At 46.9% G+C, this 21,162-nt stretch overlaps 1 protein-coding gene across 1 annotated transcript; it reads left to right on the forward strand.

Moving 5' to 3' along the window:
• The first annotated feature begins 1,185 nt into the window (after nucleotides 1-1,185).
• Nucleotides 1,186-21,162, forward strand: maml1 (mastermind-like transcriptional coactivator 1). Its single transcript, XM_042075362.1, has 5 exons — nucleotides 1,186-2,900; nucleotides 10,214-11,794; nucleotides 15,082-15,330; nucleotides 16,881-17,001; nucleotides 18,515-21,162. The coding sequence occupies exons 1-5, from the start codon at nucleotides 2,574-2,576 to the stop codon at nucleotides 19,534-19,536; spliced, it is 3,300 nt and encodes a 1,099-aa protein (XP_041931296.1). The 5' UTR covers nucleotides 1,186-2,573; the 3' UTR covers nucleotides 19,537-21,162.

Below are 21,162 nucleotides of genomic sequence, written 5' to 3' on the forward strand. Positions count from 1 at the left end.
TAATTTAATTTTACATAATCTAGGTCAGCTGAGGACTTCATTGGCTAAGGCTTTGTGGTTATGTTATGTCAGTGTAATGCTTGAAGAAGGAAGATAGACTGCATATCTTTAGTTACTTCTTGAAATGAACTCTCTAGTCTAAGTCTGTCCTGTTAATTTCCAACCATTAAAGCATGCACAATCAGTGTGTGAGGGCATTTAAAAAAAAAAATACTTTGAATAGTCAGCATTAGCTAATCAAAATATACTGTGTCAAAGGATGCCCTGTTTACTCTGCTTCAGTGAGATTCAGTGAGACAGTCTTTTCATTAACTTAAGATGCGATTATCATTGAAGACTGGTGACACTGACTGGAATATGCCCTTGACCTTCCAATTTTGGTGTCATTTTCTTATAGGAAAAGTAAAGGTAATACCGTGTGTCGTTGTTAACGCTCATCAGTCTCATGGAGAATTCGACCCACATATTTGAATAAAAAGTCTGCCAGGACATTTGAGGGATAAAGGCTTTGTAGCCTAGGCCTATATATATGGCACAGTTGTCTCATGACACAGTTTCCATTCATGAACTTTTATGGATGGAAGGATACCATACATTCTGCCTGTTTAACTCAGGTACTCCAGCTTCCTTACCTTCCCAGTCTAAAAGGTTATAGTGAGATTTGATATCAAATTGTGGTCAAAGCAGTGGTCTTAATTGCGGTTTGTCCAAGATATGTGTCGTAATGCCTGCAATACTCTGCTCCTAAATAGCCTACTCTCATAAGGTGACAGGATGGGGTCACATAAAGATGTTTCCCTATTCAGTGATACTGTATTTAGCCTACAGTATGTGTATTTCATGGAGTATATTTTGAATAGGCCTACTGAATGATATAGGCCTAGGCCAATTAGATGGTGACTCAACCTATAAATAGCCTAAGCCTACTCCTACACCAGTAGTGCTATATAAAACGCGACGTTTGATATGTGTTACTAGTACTTCTTTATAACATTAGGCTAGTATACAAAAATAAATGTTTATTAATTTACATTGCATCAATTTTTAAACAAACTCTAGAGTGTAGACAGTCCATTGCTTGTTTGTTCTGTCAATCATGGCGAAAGGGAGGGATTTTAGCTGTGACGCTGTTCTGTGATGCAAAGGTTAGAAAAGGGAGAGGAAAAAAAGGGAAAAAAACTTATTTCAAGATGGCGACGAAGAACTGCCTGTACACTGGAAAACAATAGAAATAGCACAGTAGGGCAGAGTTTGATTGTTTTGTTGTCTTGTTTTCTTTTTCATCCGCAGTCTCAAAAGGAACGAGGATCGGTCAGTGTTTTCTGTGGGATGTACTACTAATAAGATAACATTTGGGCAAAAGTGAATGTATCATGCTTTGTTACCAAGCTAGTTAGCTAGCTAGCAAGCTGGCTACATCCGTAGCGTGTGTAGCACTGCTATCTAACTAGCTTTTCGTTCAGAGAGGGCTAGAGAATCAGCTGTTAGCCAAAGAGCTACTTTTAAGAGTTTCAAAAGTTAGCTGGCTGAAGTTCTTCTGTGTTTAAAATGGCTGGGTGTATGTACTGTAGAAGGCGGTTGTATTGAACTCCGAGGACACAGCGGATTCTTTTTTTTTTTAATTTTGTTGAGTGAGTGCATAAGTATCCACCGAGTCTTTAAAATATCTTACTGACTATTGCCAGATCAAACTTCTGAGCTAGGGACTCCGAAGAGTTTTCTTTTGGCAGTTAGCAGCTTGCTAACTAACAAAGCTCGTCTTGTTGTCGGTTTAACTTTTTAGTTTATGCACAGGTGTTTTCTACACTTGCGTATTCGTACTAACATGTTTTAATACCTTCTTTACTCGAGTTTGTTCTTGGGCAGTTTCGTCAGCAAATTCGGTGGGTGAAAGTTGGAAGTCAGGGTGCTTCTGAGCTCTTGGTTTAGGATTGCGAACAGCTCTATGTTTAGGAGACCAATGTTGCTGTTTTACCTTTAGCAGTTTGTTTGTGACAAGGTTCAACACTACTTACATTATCTAATAGGTGGATTTGTTTAAATTGATTCATGATGCACTGTAAAGTTGACTAACACCTCCGTCTTCGACTGTGAATTTGATTTCACTGTTGATCGGTGGTGAAGTGCTATGATTTATAATAAGTTATTGGTGAACGGGGTACTTCAAAGACTGCGATTGAGCGCTTAAGAGTTTGTAATTTAAGTAGTTGGCAGTTTGTAGAAGGGAGGTGTAGAGTATTTACTGGCAAGACACTGCGAGAGTATTTGTACCTATAGTTCTCGAAAAGTTAACGTTACACGCTTATGTAGTAAGGTATTTAATTATGGGAACATGTAACCTGTGTTGCTAGGAAAAGGCACTCGGTTAGAGTGCAGTTTCTTTTAAAATCGCATTTTATACAGAGTACAAAGGACTCGCAGTGAAAGCGACAAAAATGGTGGCAGTCGTGTGTGTTTTGTAAAAGGCAGGGGGTAGAGACACCCACTCAGTGAAGAAGCACATTCCGCATTAAAAGTTGCTTGTATCCGGAGCACCGAAATCCAAGCCCCGGCGATTAATAACACGATCATTGATGATGGCGGATTTTGTCATGCCGCGGCATAGCGCGGTAATGGAACGTTTACGCCGTCGAATCGAACTCTTCCGACGGCACCACACCAGCTGCGAGAACCGCTACGACAACACGGCCATGGAGCGGCTGGAAATGGAAAGGCAGCAGACCCTTGCGCTGCATCAACGGTGCCTGCAGACCAAGGCCAAACGGTCGAGTAAGCACAGACAGCCGCAGCCGACATCCGATCAAACGACTCCAAGAAGCTCCGGAACCGGAGGAGGCAACGCGGAGCTTGTCGACAGCGGGACGCCTGGAGAGCCAAGCAGAAACAGCACTTTAATTGCGGTAAGTGACCACGCTACACTCTTGGCGGTAATATCTGAAACACGGGATGAATGAATGGCAATCGTTGTTGATTCCAAACAGACCAATTCTCATACTTTACTTTTGCTTTATGCGAGTAAAGTATTATTTTGTGTGCATATGCAGTAACTTAAATCTGCTTCTTGCGCTGCCAAACCGGAAAACGCTTTAGTAGCCTACTGCCTTGATGTTGATGTTGTGCTGTCAAGCTTTAAATCGTATGGTCCTAGGCTCATGATAGGTGCTTTTGGTCACATGATTTTGTTGTCAGTTGACAGCCCAAGAGGATAGCTACCTCTCTTTAGCCATAATTTGATAATAAGTAGGCTACAGGATTGTTTCTGTTATTGTTGGTCAGGTCTGCTGGAATGTGCGGTAGTGGTTTAGGATTGCAGATGTTGTTTGCCTTTTCTTTTCGTTTTGGGATTATGAAGTAGGCTAGACACTGTCGCTGTAGGTTTGACACTGTCTGTCTGTCAGGCAGGAGCGTTCTGACGTGTGTGTGTGGTTGTCAATCTCCAGTTGTCAATAAGCTGTATTAGAGTGAGCAAAGTAAAACGTTTTACTTTGCTCACTCTGTCTGGCCTTCAGTTATGGCTTTCAGTGACAGTTTTGAGCAGAGCATGCCTGTATCTGCTGAATAGTGGACATCCAGACAGGTATCCCAGGTATGTCTGAGTCTGAAACAGTCCAAGCCCTTTAGCTCTTCTTGTGACTGTGTGAGACAGATTATGTGCTAGTGGTTTCCAGTTCACTAGACAAAACCAATGATATGTGTGTGTGTGTTTAATTACTTTCTTCATGGAACACGTTGACAGATGTGGCTTACACGTGGTTTAGTCACAAAGGCATTCAGAAATGACACGTTTCAGTTTCGTTGAAGTGTACAGTGAAAAGCGAACCCTGAAACAAAAGTGTGTTCCAGTTGTGTGGTGGACGGGACAGAAGTGTTCTGGTGAATACGGCGAACCCTCGTGCTGTCCCCACTCTCCGGCCCTTTGGGACACACAGTACAAAATGTGCTGGATGACTCAGGAGCGAGCGGCCAAAAGCCCCAGCCCCCACCCCCTGCGAGCTCACAGGTCTGACTCATCAATCCCCCCCCCAGTACTGCTCTCCCTCCCACCATCCCGTGTGTGTGAGAGAGAGAATGAGAATAAGTGTGTGTCTGTGTGAGACAGCGAGATCGAGCGAGGGAGAGACGGCGTGTGTTTGTGTGTGTTTTGTGACTGTGTGAGAGCGAGGGAGCAAGAGCGTGTGTGTTTTGTGACAGCGTGTGTGTGTGTGTTTTATGACTGTGTGAGTGTTTGTGTGTGTGTGTTTTGTGACCGCGTGAGGGTGTGTGTGTGTGTCTGTGTCTCTGTGTGTGTGTGAGAGAGAGAGAGAAGGCGAGAGGGCGTATATGTATTTCTGAGAGCGCGTGGATGTGTACGTTTGTGGGCCGTGTGTTTGAGTTCTGCATACACACTCTCTCCACCCCTCTGAGGCTCTTGGGAGCTTAGAGGAATCCATCCATTCCTTCTCATGCTGTCCTTTGGTGACCCCTCTGTGTGGTCAGCCTTTCATGGGGCTCCGTAGGGCCATTGGCCAGGCTGAGTGCTCAAAAGAGGACCTCTTCAGGTTCGTCACTCCAAATGTTTTTCTTGATCATTAGTAATGGCGTTATGTTGAAATAGGTCTGTAGATAAGAGATGGTGTCTACTGGACCAAATGTAGGGGGGGGGGGCAGTGTAGAGGAGCTGCGTTGGGAGAGAGACCGCTCTCCGCTTGCCGCCTGATGGTAGCGTGACTCCGCAGGGAACAACCGCATGCTCCCGGCCTACAGTCCTTTTTCCCCTCTCTCCTTCTAAACAACTGCCTCTCTCTGACTCTTTATTTCTCTCTCTCTCTTTCTTTCTCTCTTTCTTTCTCTCTGTCTGCCTCTCTGACTCTCTCTCTCTCTGTGTCTGCCTCTCTCTCTCTCTCTCTGTCTGTCTGTCTTTCTCTCTCTCTCTCTCTCTCTCTCTCTCTCTCTCTCTGTGTCTGTCTGTCTCTCTCTGTTACACTTTCTCTGCCTTTCTTTGCCTCCCCCTGTTCACTCGGTGTTCTTGTCTGGCTGGTCGGTCACCTTTCGTTCCCTTCTGTAGTGCTGTCTCCTCTGTCCATTCTCCACACAACACTCTCTTTCCTTCTTTTTCTCTCTCTTTCTTTGATAATCTCTCTCTCTCAAACACACACACACACACACACACACACACACACTCACCCTTTCACTCTCTCACATACACACTTCACACACTTTCTCCACTTTCCCTGTCCTGCACGCTCTCTCTCTCTCTCTCTCTCTCTCCCTCTCTCACCTAAACATGCTCCCCCCTCTTGCACTCTCTCACTACCCCCCCCTGCTGCAGTGGAGCGTCCAGCTCTCCTGCTCATCCCGGGGCGGCTCATTGTGGCGGCCGGGCCCCTGCGGGGCTTCAAAGAGGTGCAGGCACTGGCTGGCGGCCGCGCTCGGCCAGGAATTCGCCACGCTCCCACACCCCCTCGGCCCCCCTCGGCCCCCCTGCCCCTCCGTTCGGCCTCTGTGCTGCCGCCGCCGCTGCTGCTGCTGCCTCTTTTGTTGTGGCCTCCTCTGTCTATACACATGTTAATTAGTTTCATGTGGCTCGGGGGGACTGTGGTGGTGGTGAGAGTGAGGAAGAGAGAGAGATATGCACACACACACACACACACACTTACAGTGGGGGAAGCAGGGGGCATGCAAACAGGAGTCGTGCAGAAGAGAATGTTTAGGGTTCAAAAGAGAGAGAGAGAGAGAGAGAGAGAGAGAGAGAGATTTAGCATGGAAGGAAGAGCAACAGCTTTCTCCTTGAAATTGATGAGTGCAATGAATGGTTGGTCATGTGGGAGAGAAAATCATTAGAGATAAAATAGCAACTGATACTAGAGGGGGGGGGGGCACTGAAGAAAGGCGCTTGCGTACGGTCCTGGAGACTGAAGAGCGAAAGAAGAGTTGGCGCACAACACACACACACACATAACACACACACAAGCTCACTCCAGAGAGAAAGAGACACTCTGAGACCAGTTTTTCAGGTTCAGAAAGCCCTGCAGTGAGTCACCAACACACATGCACACAAACTAACACACACTCCCTCTCCGTGGGGACGTTGGTTAGATCAGAGAGGCCGCTTTGTGCACACCCCCCTCCAGCTTTTCAACCTAGATCAAGGAGCCGCTTCGGCTTCCACTGGAGTGTGAGAAAGACCAGATCAAGCGATCAGCGAGCGAGCGAGCGTGTTTGTGTGAGAGAGGGTGATGGAGCGCGCACGCACATACTTGCCTGCTCATTCAGAATGCACCCAGTCTAGCACATTCCAGGCACTATCAAACGATCCCTGCCCAGGGCCCACAGAGGATTGCGTTGGGTAGGGGGGTTGTGGGTTGGAGTGGGGAGGGGGTCGCATATCAAAAGTGTTCCTTGACCTAGCAGGGGTTACTTGGACCAGTTATATGTGTTGGCTTTTGGTTACATGTTCCAGCGGAATAATTTCCTATTCAAATGAGTGTTTTCTTGTTCCCGTGTCTTTAACTGATCCTCCCAAAGCAAACGCGTCTGTGCGGCCCTTCACACACACACACACACACACACACACACACACACACACACACACACACACACACACACACAGAGTGCAGAGAGCGGCCACGCTTTTTAGTCATTGAGCAATCGACAGCACTGTCCAGGCAAACGCAAACATTTAATCCCATAGTGTGCCGCCCAGAGAGGACCAGACTTCTGGCCTGTGTGCTCGTCCTCACACCCTGGTGCTAGGTGAGCACTTAGAGTCTAGTAAGTTGGCTCTAATCTACTATTAGAGGGCCGGCGTCTGCTCCCCTCCGGCTTGACCACTCGTGAGAGGCCCTGCGAAACTACAGTTGTATTCACAGGCCACTGTAAGGGTTGTGTGTCCCCTCCAAGGGTTGTGTGTCCCCTCCAAGGGTTGTGTGTCCACTGTAAGATCTGTGATTTGTTGAATGTTGTGAGTGACCACGGAGGCCTCTCTTCATGCTGTTGTGTGTGTTTAGTTAAGCCCCTGATGCTGTCTGTTTTAACAGAACTAAGTGCAGGTTTAAAGTAGCCCATGAATGAATGAATATTGAAAAATGATTGCCTTTTGTGGCAGTGCGTGATTTCATAATGATATGATATCTGGCAGAATAATATCTGGCAGAATACTCAGGTTCTGTGATCTGTCAACTCTTGAATTTTTGACATGCGCAGACTGAAATACACAAATGTGCTCACACAAGTTTGACCGCCCTTTTTCTCCCCCGCAACGCCAAACTGTCATACACACAGACCTGTAGGTGGATTACACACACACACACACACACACACACATAGTGCCTGTCATACACACAGACCTGTAGGTGGATTACACACACACACACACACACACACACATAGTGCCTGTCATACACACAGACCTGTAGGTGGATTTTACACACACACACACACACACACACACACATAGTGCCTGTCATACACACAGACCTGTAGGTGGATTACACACACACACACACACACACACACACACACATAGTGCCGGTCATACACACAGACCTGTAGGTGGATCACACACACACACACACACACATCGTGCTTGGCTCATACAGTGCCAAGTCTGTTGTCATATGTAGGCCTCAGGTGGGACAGGTTGTTTTTAAAAATTCTATATTTTTTTCATCTCTACCTGAATACGGTCATGTACTGAATACAGCTGTTTTAAGACCATGTTCTAGTTTGCTTTGCACTTCACCGTACAATATTGAACTGCTTTGGGACTAAGGCTAGTTCACGTTTATGTTTCACTTGGTGACGCCGTGTTAATGTTAATCAGTCTTTGTCAGCCAATCATGTGGCCTGTAAAGGGAAAAGGCCATATTCTTAAAATGGGAAATGTGATTTATTGACACCAGATGCAATATGAAACCTTTCTTTTACACATTGTATGACCAAAATAAATGATACTGGTCATGACGGGTCTGATTTAGTAATCATTTCCTGTCTCCCAGAGCATTGTAAAGTCAAGCCCGTTGGGGAGTAGTCTAGGAAATGACGAAGAATATGGATGTCATGATTGGAGACACTTTATCAGACAGTTTGTGTATAACTGTAGCCGGAAGCAGGAAGTCAGTGCCCACGTCAGACTCTGGTTCCCCAGGTTAGGACAGAAGATGTTCTGATGTCTCTTACTATTGAGTTCAGTTAGTTTGATTCACCTGTAGTTGGAGATGACAACAGGAAATGTAAGTCACAGTACTTGCATAGCTCTGCATCAGCAGGCTACTTGCTGTATGTTCTTAACCCTTAAAGGAGTACCGTCACACCGGTGTGACGGGAATGTTGAGAAATGAACATTCTAAAGAATATCTGGGTTCATTGAATTCAACATAGAATTTTAGAACCTTCAATTGTTGCGGAACTTAGAATGTTCAAAAACCTACACCTGAACCAACCTGAGCCCTTATTGCCCCTCCTCATACATGCCTTATCGGGGTGAAGAATGCACTGTGTGAATATCAAATCGTGGCACCTGTATCAGAAGGCAAAGTGTGAGGACCCTGCTTACTAAGATGGCTTTTCTTGAGGCCCAAACAAGCACAGTTTATAAATCCTGTGTAACATGAAGGTTTACAAACTCAAGTTACACTTTAAAAACACAGCTATGGTAGTACAAATCCACTGAAGTGTATGTGTTTAGCGTATGTTGGCCTAACATCTAGTGGCTCCCTCTCGCACAGCCACGGCACTGCTGTGGACTCAACTTCATGGAAAAACCCCGCTGGTTGTGGTGATAAAAGAGCAGAGAAGGTCAGCTGGTGTCTTGATGTCTGTGGGGTATCCTTGAGTTAAAACATCTCCCTTATCTCCACACTTCACACATAAGGCCAGCATACAATGGGCTGGGTGAACAAGCATGCAAGCTACTGGCCTCTTATTGATTGGCTCTTTCCATCATAGAACTTCCTTTTACATGCAGAGATTGTAGATTTCCATCGTGTGTGTGTGTGTGTGTGTATGTGTGTGTGTGACGGAGATAGAAAACCCAGGGAGTAACTGCAGGTATGGAGAGACCAGTAGTTCCAATTCAGCACACACAATTTTTCTCCAAAGGACCAACACTTGTGACAAGTAGGGTGCTTCTGACTGGAGGCTATATAGGGGGGTAGGACAAATGACTTCTGTATGATATGTTATCGGTATGCTGCCAACGAATATACAGTATATCTTTAAGAGGCATTAAGTTAAAACTTATGCACTTTGCACTTTGTTTGTAATCATTAGTGAAATGCAGTGAATTAATACATAATTCCATCTTTTCTCCTTTTTTTTCTTCTTCACGGTTATTTTGATGATGTAGCCAATCATAGATTAATCGTTTACAATGTATCGGGTATTGCAGAATGGCTGAATCGTGATATTCTAATCGTGTTATTTTGGGTGAAGTGGCATGAGTGACACTGTGGTTCCCACCCCTAATGTGCACGCTGTGCATTTCTGTCCCCATGTACTGACTGTCTGAGGATCCGATTGGGACACTCTGGATTATGAGTAATGTGTGAGCAGTGTGAGCCGGTCGTTAAAGATGTTTATCACCCGGAGAGAAGAAATACTCTTTTCTGATTGGCTGGTGGGGTGGCTATCAATTCTGAATAACGGGACACCTATGAAGTAGAGCTGGTAAAAAAAGTTACCTTATGAATGGTAACTATAACAACTATAGTAGGCTGACTGTTGAGCCTGGAAGCAGGCTTCGCAACAATGGAATTAACTGTAAACAAGCTAACTGTCCATGCTATTAGGTCCAAAGAAAGATGTACAACAAACTGAACAAGTCAGCTTCTTTTTAAACGGAACCGCATGCTTCCTTTGCTTACTATAAATATATAACTATTGCCTCCCCCCTCGTCCGTTAATTCCGTATAACAGGACACCTTGGCGGCCGTTATCCCTTACGTAATGTGTAATGTTTAAAGCCTTTATGAGAAAAAGGATGATTGCTAGTAAGTACTACTTGTTCATGCTGTTTGAACCTTTTTAGGTAGGCATTTTATATATTTTATTCCTCGTTATCAAACTGTGAAGGTGAGCAGTTATACACATGTAAGCGCTGCAAGAGTAGTTTATTGTTTTCTAGCGGTACCGTGCGTGTGTGAGTGTGTAAGGATACTGTACATTGTTTAAGTGTGGAATGGTGCGCTGACCAGCATCTCTCTTCGTCCTCCTCCTCTCTCGTTCTCTTTCTCAGCTCCAGGAGACGGTGAAGAGGAAGCTGGAGAATGCCGGTTCTCCGCTGGGCCGAGATCCCATCAACGGCTTCGGCGACGGCAGCGGCTACCCGCCCTCCAAGAAGTCCTGCATGGAGGACGTGCTGAGCGGCCTCAACGGAGGCTCCAACGGCGCCATGTCGCCTCTGGACAGTAAGCACGGCATCAGCGTTGACGCCCTCGGCCACAACGGGACGCACGGCGGGGGCGTGGAGCAGAACGGCACGGGGTTGGGCGGGGATGGCGTCGGGGGGCGGGGCTCGGAGCAGGACATGCGTCTGCTGAAGGAGCTGAAGCAGGAACCCATGGACGAACTCCTGCCCACGCCAGGAGGCACCGGCGGCAACAACAGCCTGTTCCCCGACCTCAACCTCAACGAGCAGGAGTGGTCCGAGCTGATGGAGGAGTTCAATCGCTCGGTGGACTACGAGGACATAAAGGATATCTTTAACGACGCCCTCGAGAACGGCAAGGACCCCGAGCTGCCCCCTACCGGACCCCGGCAAACCTCATCCCAGCAGCAACAACAACAACAGCAGCAGCAGCAACAACAACAGCAGCAGTCCAACCTGCTACCACCAGACCTGGCCAACATCAAGACCGAGTTTCCCTCGGTGGGCTCCTCCTTTGACCACGAGCCGCGCACCTCCTCTCCCCACATGAGGCCCACTCCCTCCGGGCCGAGCCTGCACACCAGCTCCCCCATCGCTGGAGCCTCCGGCGCCTCCGCCGCTTCCTCCCCGGCCCTACCGGGGCCTCCGCAGCAGCAGCAGTCCCAGGCTCAGGTGCCGTCGCAAGGCCAGCCGCCTCGTCAGCTCCAGCCCAACCACCTGATGCCGGGGCCCCCCAAGGATCTGTCCCCAGCCCAGCAGCTCCAGCAGCTGGCTGCCCGTGAGCAACAGAGGGCCCAGATGATCCAGAGTCAACAGCAGCAGCAGCAGCAAGTGCAGAAGCAGCAGCAGCAGCAGCAGCAGCAGCAACAACAACAACAACAACAGCAGCAGCAGCAACGAAAACAACAACAGCAACAACAACAACAACAACAACAGCAGCAGCAGCAGCAGCAACAACAACAACAACAACAACAACAAGCACCCAAGTTCCACACGCCCCCCAACCACCCCTCGTCCTGGCCCCCTCAGGCGGCGCCCCCAACCCAGAGCCCTCTGGGGGGCTCCGTGTACGGGCTAGAGAAGCCCACCAGCCCCTCCCTGTACCCGCAGGACTTCCCCAACCCCAAGGCCAAAGCGGTGCCAAGCGCTGGGGGTTACATGCAGCCTGGCGGGCACCCTGGCTTGATGGGCCACCCGCCTCCTGGGCCTATGGGGCACCCCCAGGGTGGCCCGGGAGGACCCCAGTCGGCCATGCCGGACTACAACAACACCAAACCCCTCACCCACTTCGAGGCCGGTGCCCCAGTACCACCCCAGGGGCCCAATCGCAAGCAGGTTCTGCTCTCCATGATGCGACAGCAGCAGCAGCAGCAGCAGCAACAACAGCAGCAAGCCATGAAGCAGAAGGCAGGGCTCCCCTTCAGACCAACGCATATGCCGCATCCACAGGTAAGATGTCGTATGGATTTATAGTCATGTTAGAGCGGCAACAGTTCGTCAATCGATTGATTAGTTGTCAGCTATTAAGTTAACTGGCAACTGTTTTGGAAATCGGCTAATCGGTTTGTCATTTTTAAAGTGAAATACCTCAGAATTGTCTGATTGCAGTTTCTTAAACTTGAATATTTTCACGTTCTCTGTTATGAAAGTACACTAAATGTGTTTGGCTCGTGGACAAAAAATTAATGTTGGGAACACTGATCGACATTTGTTCCTCCATTTTCTGACATTTTATCGACAGATTAATCAATTATGAAAATAATCGTTAGTTGCAGGTCATATTGAAGAACAGGTGATCTTTCATTACATAAATAACTGGTAGTTTCCATAGAGACAGGATACAGGCATAAGGGTTGGTAATGGCTGTAATGGTTGTCTTCAGCAAACTTCAGTCATTCAGCTCTAACATGAGCAGATGCATATTTGCAAAAATCCTGTTTGTGAAAAGCTGCACCAGTTGAAATATGAGTACAGGAAGTTGGCGCACACATGTCAGCAAGCTACAAACTCACTTGTACACAAACCACAAGAGGTAGTAGTCTATATACCTTAGAGACCATCTCCACCAAACATTTTACCCACCACCTCAAATCAGGTATCGATCCTGTACACAAACACACAGGGAGTGGTTTGATACGCACACCAAACAAGACTTTGGTAAACCAAGACCATGGGTTACGCTCAAATATGAGTGCTTGGTGCAACCCATCTTTTGGATGTCTCGCACATGAATACTGCTGACACTTGATGGGGAAAACTATCTCCTCAGTGTGTGTTTAGGTTGTGGAGACTAGAATGTCTTTGCGTATTTTGGCAAGGTAGAGAACTAACCACTGAGACACTTGCGCCAAACACAGACTAGTCTAAACTCCAACACACTCACTGAGCGGCAGAGACCCTTAAGCTGCGTATGATGATGTGATCTAAGCAGGGCTGTACAGTGCTACATATATGTAGCCCATGCTACAGGTGAGGTGTTTGGAACTACATGCTGATGGTAGAGATTGTGTGGATGGTGCTACAAAGCTATCAACCTCTGTAGCACCAGTGCTATGAACAAAACAAGTGAATGTACAGCATGTATACTGTGTAGATTGCTATTAATGAAGAACTACAACTAATAATGTAAATAAGGGGTCATGGAGGTCGTTTCCCCTCATCATCTGCATTTCGGTTCCTTATGTGTTTCTCATGGCCCCTCAATACTTTGCGTTATCAGTGCACTGCCTCACAATACGTTGTTTAAACAAAAAGTATTCCAAGTAAACACAGAAGTATTGCAAAGGTACACTTGAAAGTATTGCAGGGTAATGCAACACTCGTTCATAAAAAGGACCATAGCCTTTCAGGAGGTCCGTATCATTCTGTTCTCTGTTGGATCTTAAATCTATATGCACACTAGACAGCGCTTCCTCTCAATGTGTCTATTCATCCACTCCAAGTTCAGAGAAGTTAGCCAGAGTTCTCCCCTCTAGACTGGGAGTGCAGAAAGGCATTTTCAAGGATACCGACAAGCCACAGACAATCCAACAAACACACGCCACCCTTTATAACATACGAACACAGGCAGGCCAAAACTCACTGTCCCTACTCGAATGCATAACTTTTATTTATTTAGGCCAAGTCAGGAACAATGGATATTGTCTCAATGCTCTTTCAAGAGCCCAAGTACTATAACGAAAGCGACAGCGTTTTACTGTAGTAGGAAGAAATCTTGTGCAGATCCTAGCTAATGTGGTTGGGGGGGGGGGGGGGGGGAGGGGAGATTCTTACACACATCCTGAATACAACATATTAGCATACACTGCATGCTTAATTAGGCTACATAGTGCATACAGGACTACAATTACCAGACTACTTGTATGCTACATACATGGTGACAAGAATGATGGTGGATAACTATCGAGATTTCTAGCATTGGCACTTTAGAAAATAATGTATTATAGTGCATAGTGTGTATGTATGTGGTCATTTGTGTGCCCACTGTGTGTGTGTGTGTGTGTGTGTTGTCTGCTTCCTCTCTTACACCAGACAGGGTTTGTACTGTGTTTTTGTCCCTGCTTGTCTGGCCAGGGGCCCTTAAACTAGCTAGATGGACACTGTGTGTGTGTGTGTGTGTCTGGGTCAGGCAGATGGTTGCTAAGAAGCAGGCGTTCACACACACACACACACACACACACAAACACACACACAGAGAGAGAGAAAGAGAGATAGAGATTGAGTGCATGTTTCTCTCTTGGTTAGAGTGGATGGGGGCAGGGCCAGGCATTAGATGCAGCCCTGTGTGAGAGTTGGGGAGAGAAAGAGGGAGGGAGGAGGGATGGACGACAAAGCACTCTTTCATGGAGTTCTTCACCCCCTCCTCTGGCAGGAGTCCTCGGAAGTGTATTTTAGGCTCGGCCCCCCACCCCTCCCCTCTTCTCTTTATTTAAATATAGCTGTGCTGGCTCGCTTGGGCTTTTTCCTCTCGCGAGAGAAGAGAGAAGACACTTTCTCTCTTTCACTCTGCCTCCCTCGCTCCTGTTTTCCTCTCCACTGCCCCTGTGGATCTGTCTTTCGCTTTCTGACTGCGTGGCGCATATGGTGGTTTTTACATTTAAACCCTCTTCAGCTCTCACTCCGTCTCTCTCTCACTCCCCCCCCCTCTCTCCCTCTCTCTCTCCCTCTCCCTCCCCCCCCCCTCCCTCTCTCTCTCTCTCTCTCTCTCTCTCCCCCTCTCCCTCTCTCCCTCTCCCTCCCCCCCCTCTCTCCCTCTCCCTCTCTCTCCCCCCCTCTCTCTCTCCCTCCCTCTCTCTCCCCCTCTCTCTCTCCCTCTCTCTCTCCCCCTCTCTCTCTCTCCCTCTCTCTCTCCCTCTCTCTCTCTCTCCCCGTCTCTCTCTCCGCCTCTTCTCGCCTTGCTTGGGAGAAGTAATCATGATTATTGTTATGATTAAAAACTAGTTTTTCATCACTTGCCTCTGTTAGATTATGTTTCTAAAATGCTTGAAATGTGGTACTCTAATGCTGATTATGCGGGAGATTATCAAAGTCTCTTTAAAATGAGCAAACGTAGTGAATATTGACCAGGGATCGGATGTCAGTCAGTTAGTCCGGCGCTGGTCTGGCACAGATTGCTGCCACACAGTCTGCTGTCTGGTTTTGGGGCTTCAAGCGCCCCCTAGTGGCCTTCCCAGTCCAAACCACTCACATCTGCACTCCTCTCTCTCTCTCTCTCTCTCTCTTTCCCCCCCGAGCAGGACCAGGGATCCTACCCGTCGGCGCCTCACGTCCCCGGCCCCGGTAACGCCATGGCCAACCAGCAGGGGGGGAACCCCATGGCCGGTAACCACGGCAACGCGGCGTACCTGAGCGGCCAGGCAGCCCAGGCCCAGGCCCAGGCCCAAGCCCAGGCCCTCAAGCAGCAGCAGCAGCAGATGCAGTTGATGGAGCAGCAGTACCTCAGGCAGCAGCAGCAGAGGCAACAGCAGCTGATTGCTGGAGAGCAGGTCGGTGGATCAGCTTTATCTCATATATAGTTCCACCCACCACAGTTAAATCATCTGTGGACAAAAGGTGTCTGTACCATTACAGATTAAAATGATTTAATGTATTAAAAATGAATCAATCTGACTTTTAATTTCAGCAGCGGCAAGTGTCTGTAATACTATTAGTATCTTGTTTGGAATTTAACAGGTTATTTTATTCCTGTTGTGTTTATCCATACGTAAAAATGGCTGATGGGTTGGTTGCTGATATTCCGTTTTCCACACAAGTCAATATGCTGCCTGTGAAGCACACCATAAAAAATATTCTGGCATAAAAATATTATGCCATTTCACTACATGTTTTACAAAGTATCTCTATGAATGTGACATAAAATCCTTGTGTGCGTGTATGAGAAGTGAATTTAAGGAAGGGGTGGAAATAAGGCACTGTTGCATACCCCGTTTGTCAACATGTGTGGAAATTATACGCAGTGTCATTACTCTCAGAATATCTTGCACTTCCCATTGCGTAGTTAATGGAGGGAAATGTAAGCTTCATATTTATCAGATTTGGGGGCTGCTTGTCATCGATTTTGATGAAAACTAGCCACTGTTTAGCTTGGGATTTCTCAGGAACAGAGACGTGTAGAAATACACGGTTTGCACCCACTGAGAGCTTAAAGTCTCATCTTTTAAACGAGCCATATGTATGTTTTCATAGCTATAACACAGAATATGCTGTGGCTGTACAAAAATCATCAACAATGGTCTAGATTGCTGGCACTCTAGGACAAAGCTTCCGAAAACAGCTTGGCATTCAATGAGTTAATGGAGGGAAATGTAAGCTTCATATTTATCAGATTTGGGGGCTTGTCATCTGTAATGTTATAAACATATTTTCTCAGTTATTGCTGAAAATGCACTGCCGTTTGCGGTCACTTAGACATTTCCTTTCCACAAATGTTTTTAATCAGGGCAGCAGTTTTCAGGTTACATTATGTGCTTACATAATTGCAAAAGGGTTCTCCAATGTTTTTTCTCAGTTAGCCTTTTGAAATGATATCAGATTAGTAAACAGAATGTGCCTTTGGAACATTGGATAAATGGTTGCTGATAATGGGCATCTGTAAATTGCATTAAAGATCAGACATTTCTTTCTACAACTGTCATTTACAACATTAATGATGAAAACAAGGACATTTCTAAGTGACTCCAAACTTTTGAACGGTAGTGTAGGTATAAAAACAAATGAGCAAACTCCAAGTCTGGAATGGATTTGCAGTAGTTTTTTACATGGCCAGGTGATGGCGCCCCTGCTGCATAGATGAGCTGAGAATGTGTGTGTTGACAATAATAGGTAGTTTATCCATCTGGAAGCGACGAAGCCATGATTTACCCATAGTCATGCAGTTCAGAATGAAAATGGCACAATGCATTCTGTGTTTGATCAGACCTGCCTAAGTGTGTAACATACTTCCTTCAATGTTTGCATCTGTGAATCTTCCCCTGTGTTAAGGTCCAAATAAAAGCATTAAAATGTGTGTGTTGACGTGTGTGTGTGTGTTTTCCAGGAGAAACAGCAGCAGCTCCAGAGGCACTTGACCCGCCCGCCTCCTCAGTACCAGGACCAACAGAATCAGCCGGCCAATCAGAACCCATTCCAGCAGCAGACGCAGGTGTCCCAATTTCCAGGTAAAGTGACCACAGGCTTCCCCACGTCTCTGTACCCTCAGGCCCTTGTCCGCTGCTCTTGAGATTTTATTTGTTGCTGTTGTTATTTTAGGAGATTTTGGTCTAAATCTAGCAAGTTAAAGGCACCCTTAAGAGTTTTTTTTTTTTTTTAACCTTTAAGGTGCTCTAAGCGATGGTACGGGGTTTCTAAGCTAAAACTTTCTTATAGCAAACATCTCCTCACAATTTGCTAGCTGCCAGTCACCTGAATACACTGTAAAAAAACGTGTTCTCTGTAGACAGCCCAGTCTTCAAAAACGGCAACAAAAACAGCCTGGTCCAAAAACGGCAACATTTTTGTAACAAGACTGTTACTTCTATACTTTTTGTCTGCAACACGAAACTACATGGAGCAAGAACACCGGAGATTTCTGCCAGAGTTAGCGCTACCAAAGCCTTATGCCAGAGTTAGCGCTACCAAAGCCTTATGCCAGAGTTAGCGCTACCAAAGCCTTATGCCAGAGTTAGCGCTACCAAAGCCTTATGCCACGACGCAACATACTCATAAGCTGCAGCTTCTCTCATACATATATGAATTAACATCAACCAGAATGTCCATACAAACATGTTCAGCAAGTAAGTTCACTAGCAAGTAAGCTAATGAAGCTAATATGGAAAGTTTGAGGAATGTGTGGCGTTTGGGCGCATATCACCATATCGCCATAAAAAGCCTAATTAGTCAAAGAGTTGTGTGTAAATAGAGATTAAGAAAGATATTATTCTAATAAACTATGCCGTGATCTACAACGGCATTGTGTGTGTACGGTTCATTTACTCATTAGTTCATTTGAACTGATAAAATTGTATTTGCTGCTTTGCTAAGGGACACATTTAATAATTTATCAAATTTAATTTGTTATCATCCGTCCATAGGCTAGATGTCACAAACAAACGCTATAATAAGCCTTTGATGGATGTAATTCACCCTTGGACTAATTATATAGCCTTTATGCAAAATGGGGTGGGTTTGTCAACCGAATTCGAAGGAGCCCACGAAATGGGACAGCACTAGTCACACCACTATGACGCTACCAGTCTAGCCTTAGAACCATGTAGCCCCTGAAACGAGACAAAGCTAATGACTCATCGGTCAGCAATTTGGTAATATGCCATGCACAATAAAAGTTGATGTCATACATTTTTTTTATTTTTTTTTATTACATATATAATACAATGAGCTGTTTGTCAAAGCCTGATGACATGCAGACGGTAGTGTATCATCTACTGTACATGTAATCAACATCATCACCAACATGCAAAGTGTGTTCACTGCTAAGCTTATTTGACTGGCAAAAATAAGTTGTGAGATGGCAGTCTGAATGACTGCCTTTATGTGGCCCCACGAGATTGTATCGAATGCTTTCTGAGAATTACAAGGGCGCCACAGTAAGTTCATTTACTATTTACTGTGCTGTCACATAAAGCTTATTTTAGTCCCATTTCTGACAACATTTCTGGTCTCCCGCCCCCACAGGTTCGTCTCAACCAATGGGTAACGTGAACCCCCTGGGAGGCCCCGCCCCCAGCTCCCAGCGCATGTTCCCCCAGAACCAGGCCATGATGGGGATGGCTGGCGTGGGTCAGGGGGGTCCTGGTCCCGCTCCGGGAGCCCCACCGGCCGCCAGCCAGGCCGACCTGAGCCTGTCGTCATGTGGCGGCGGCAGCAGCATGGACGTGCTCTACGCCAACATGCCCATGCACCCATCGCAGCACCCGGCCCAGCAGAGGCCCGGTGTGGGCGTGGGGGGCATGCTGGGTCAGTTCCGCCAGAATCTTCTGGCCCAGCAGCAGCTCCTCAAGAGCCAGCCCAACGCCGTCCTGCTTAAGCAGCAGCAGCAGCAGATGCAGGCACGGCTGCCTAGCAACATGGCCAACCCCATGGCCAGCAGCATGAATGCCGCCATGCCCGGCAGCATGCAGGGCGGCATGCCCACGCAGACGCAGTCCTGGCAGCAGCAGCAGCAGCAACAGCAGGCGGGCATGCAGCAGGGCATGGGTGCCCAGGCCTCGTCCAGCAACGGAGGCATGCCCGCAGGCTTCCCCAACCAGGGCTTCCACATGCAGCCGCGCATGCCGAAGATGCCCACCAACGGCCCTTTCGGGCAGCCTGGCATGGGCGGCAGGCCCATGGCGGGCATGAACCCGGGACAGATGATGCCCGGCATGCCCCAGCAAAGGACCAACAACCCCTCACTGGGGCAGCAGCCGGGGCAAGCGCAGCCTCCACCTCAGGCCCAGCTGCCTGACCTGTCGGCCTTCGGGCAGCCGCAGCCTGGCGGCGTGCCCAACCGCACAGCCGGCATGCCCTGCGGCCAGGGCTACCAGGTCAATAGGACGTCTGGCCAGCAGCTGCCATTTGGCTACAACCCGGCCCAGTCAGGCGCCAACCTGCCCAGCTTCCCAGGTGAGAGCGACCTGGTGGACTCACTGCTGAAGGGGCAGGCCACGCAGGAGTGGATGGACGACTTGGACGAGCTGCTGGCCAGTCACCCGTGAAGTAGCCAGGGGCAGAGGCTGAAGGGGGGGGCCAGCAGCTTATAACTGCCTCTGAAAGGGGGCCAGCTCTGCGGACAAACAGTCAGTGACTGCCCAGCGTGAACACCCATCCCATTTTTACACGCAATCTGCTCTCTGTGAAATTATCTACGTGCTTCTGAGATTGGACTCTTAATCTGCCTGAGAAACCCCCTCGATGGACTGCCTTCAGCTAAAGCATTTGCGTATGTGTGCGTGCACCTGTGTGTCTGTATTTGTATATGTGTGAGTGTATGTATATACCAGGTGTATATAACAAAGAGTTTGAAGGGATTATAGGGCCCAAGGCCTGAGAACAGTAACTATTCCCGAGCCAGGGGAAGAAAAAAAAAAGATAAACATTTTTAAAATGAAAGAAACACTACTACTGAACCTGTGGCTCAGTACTAAACCACTGAATCCCAGCACAACACAAAGGGTTAAACAGCCTGTAAGCAGCCCCGCATATTGTACTGGAAGTCCCATATCACAGTTGCCTCCTCTTGACGGTTCTCGTGCAGTTGAATGGTTGGTTAGAGTTCTGTATTTCGTTGCCTTCTTTCCCCTCTGATTTTGGAGTCGGTGCCTAGGAGCTTCATCATGGCTGCAGCCAGAGTGCCTGTACTGCCTCGTTAGCAAGTGCTAACTAATGTAAACACCACATGCCTGCAGTCGCATTAATTTGTGATTTTTTTTTTATTTTTTTATTTTTTTTTTTGTTGTTTTTTTCTCTGAGGGTTTTTCTATCTGTTGGTAAATAAACTTGTCACAGGAACTGCTCTCATGATTTCCCTCAGCTGATGTCTCTCCCGTGAAGGAGAGTCGTCCCCCCATGACATCCCAAACTGGGTCACCTTGTTGGCACACCCTGTTGGTGTTGTGTGTTGGCACACCTGTTGGTGTTGTGTGTTTGCATATAGGTGTTGTGTTGCGCAGATGCTGTTTGACTCGGCTGGTTTTCATTCTGGTTCCATTGTTTTCCAAAAGAATATGTCTTGTTTCCTTCTACTCTGTCTTGTCACGCTGTCTTGATGCTGTTCCATGCACTCAATTCTGTAGGGTGATTTCTGTTCGTTGCTGTTTAAGGGAGGCAGGGTTCACGTTGAAAACACTAAAACACTCAAAGCTAGTTCGGATGAGGCGCGTACACACACACACACACACACACACACTTTCACTTACTTTAGTCAGACACACATACACACTTTAGTCACACATGTTACGCATACACTAAGTCATGTTGGTTTGTCTATCTCTGCCGAATATTTGACTGAATTATGGAATGTGACTTAATGCTAAAACTATTCAATGAGTTTTTTTTTTTACACCCAAAATGTTTTAGTTTTTTTTTGTTTTTTTTTTGCAGGAAAGATACTTGTGATCTTCCAGAGTCAAGGCCTTAGTGCTGTAGTTGAAGATATCCTGGTTGTCAGGATGTCCATGTATATTTATATATATAAAAATATTTTTTGTATGTATGAATTTTATTGTTCAGGAGATGGATCTTATTTTTTTATGTACATTGATGCCAATTTTGTAAGTGTTTTATACTTTTATTATGGTTCTCTGTAAAAGAGTATTATGTAAATATAGTTCACTAGAAAAGAA

This window comes from Alosa sapidissima, chromosome 20 (genome assembly GCF_018492685.1).
Source record: "Alosa sapidissima isolate fAloSap1 chromosome 20, fAloSap1.pri, whole genome shotgun sequence".
NCBI classification, from domain to species: Eukaryota; Metazoa; Chordata; class Actinopteri; order Clupeiformes; family Clupeidae; genus Alosa; species Alosa sapidissima.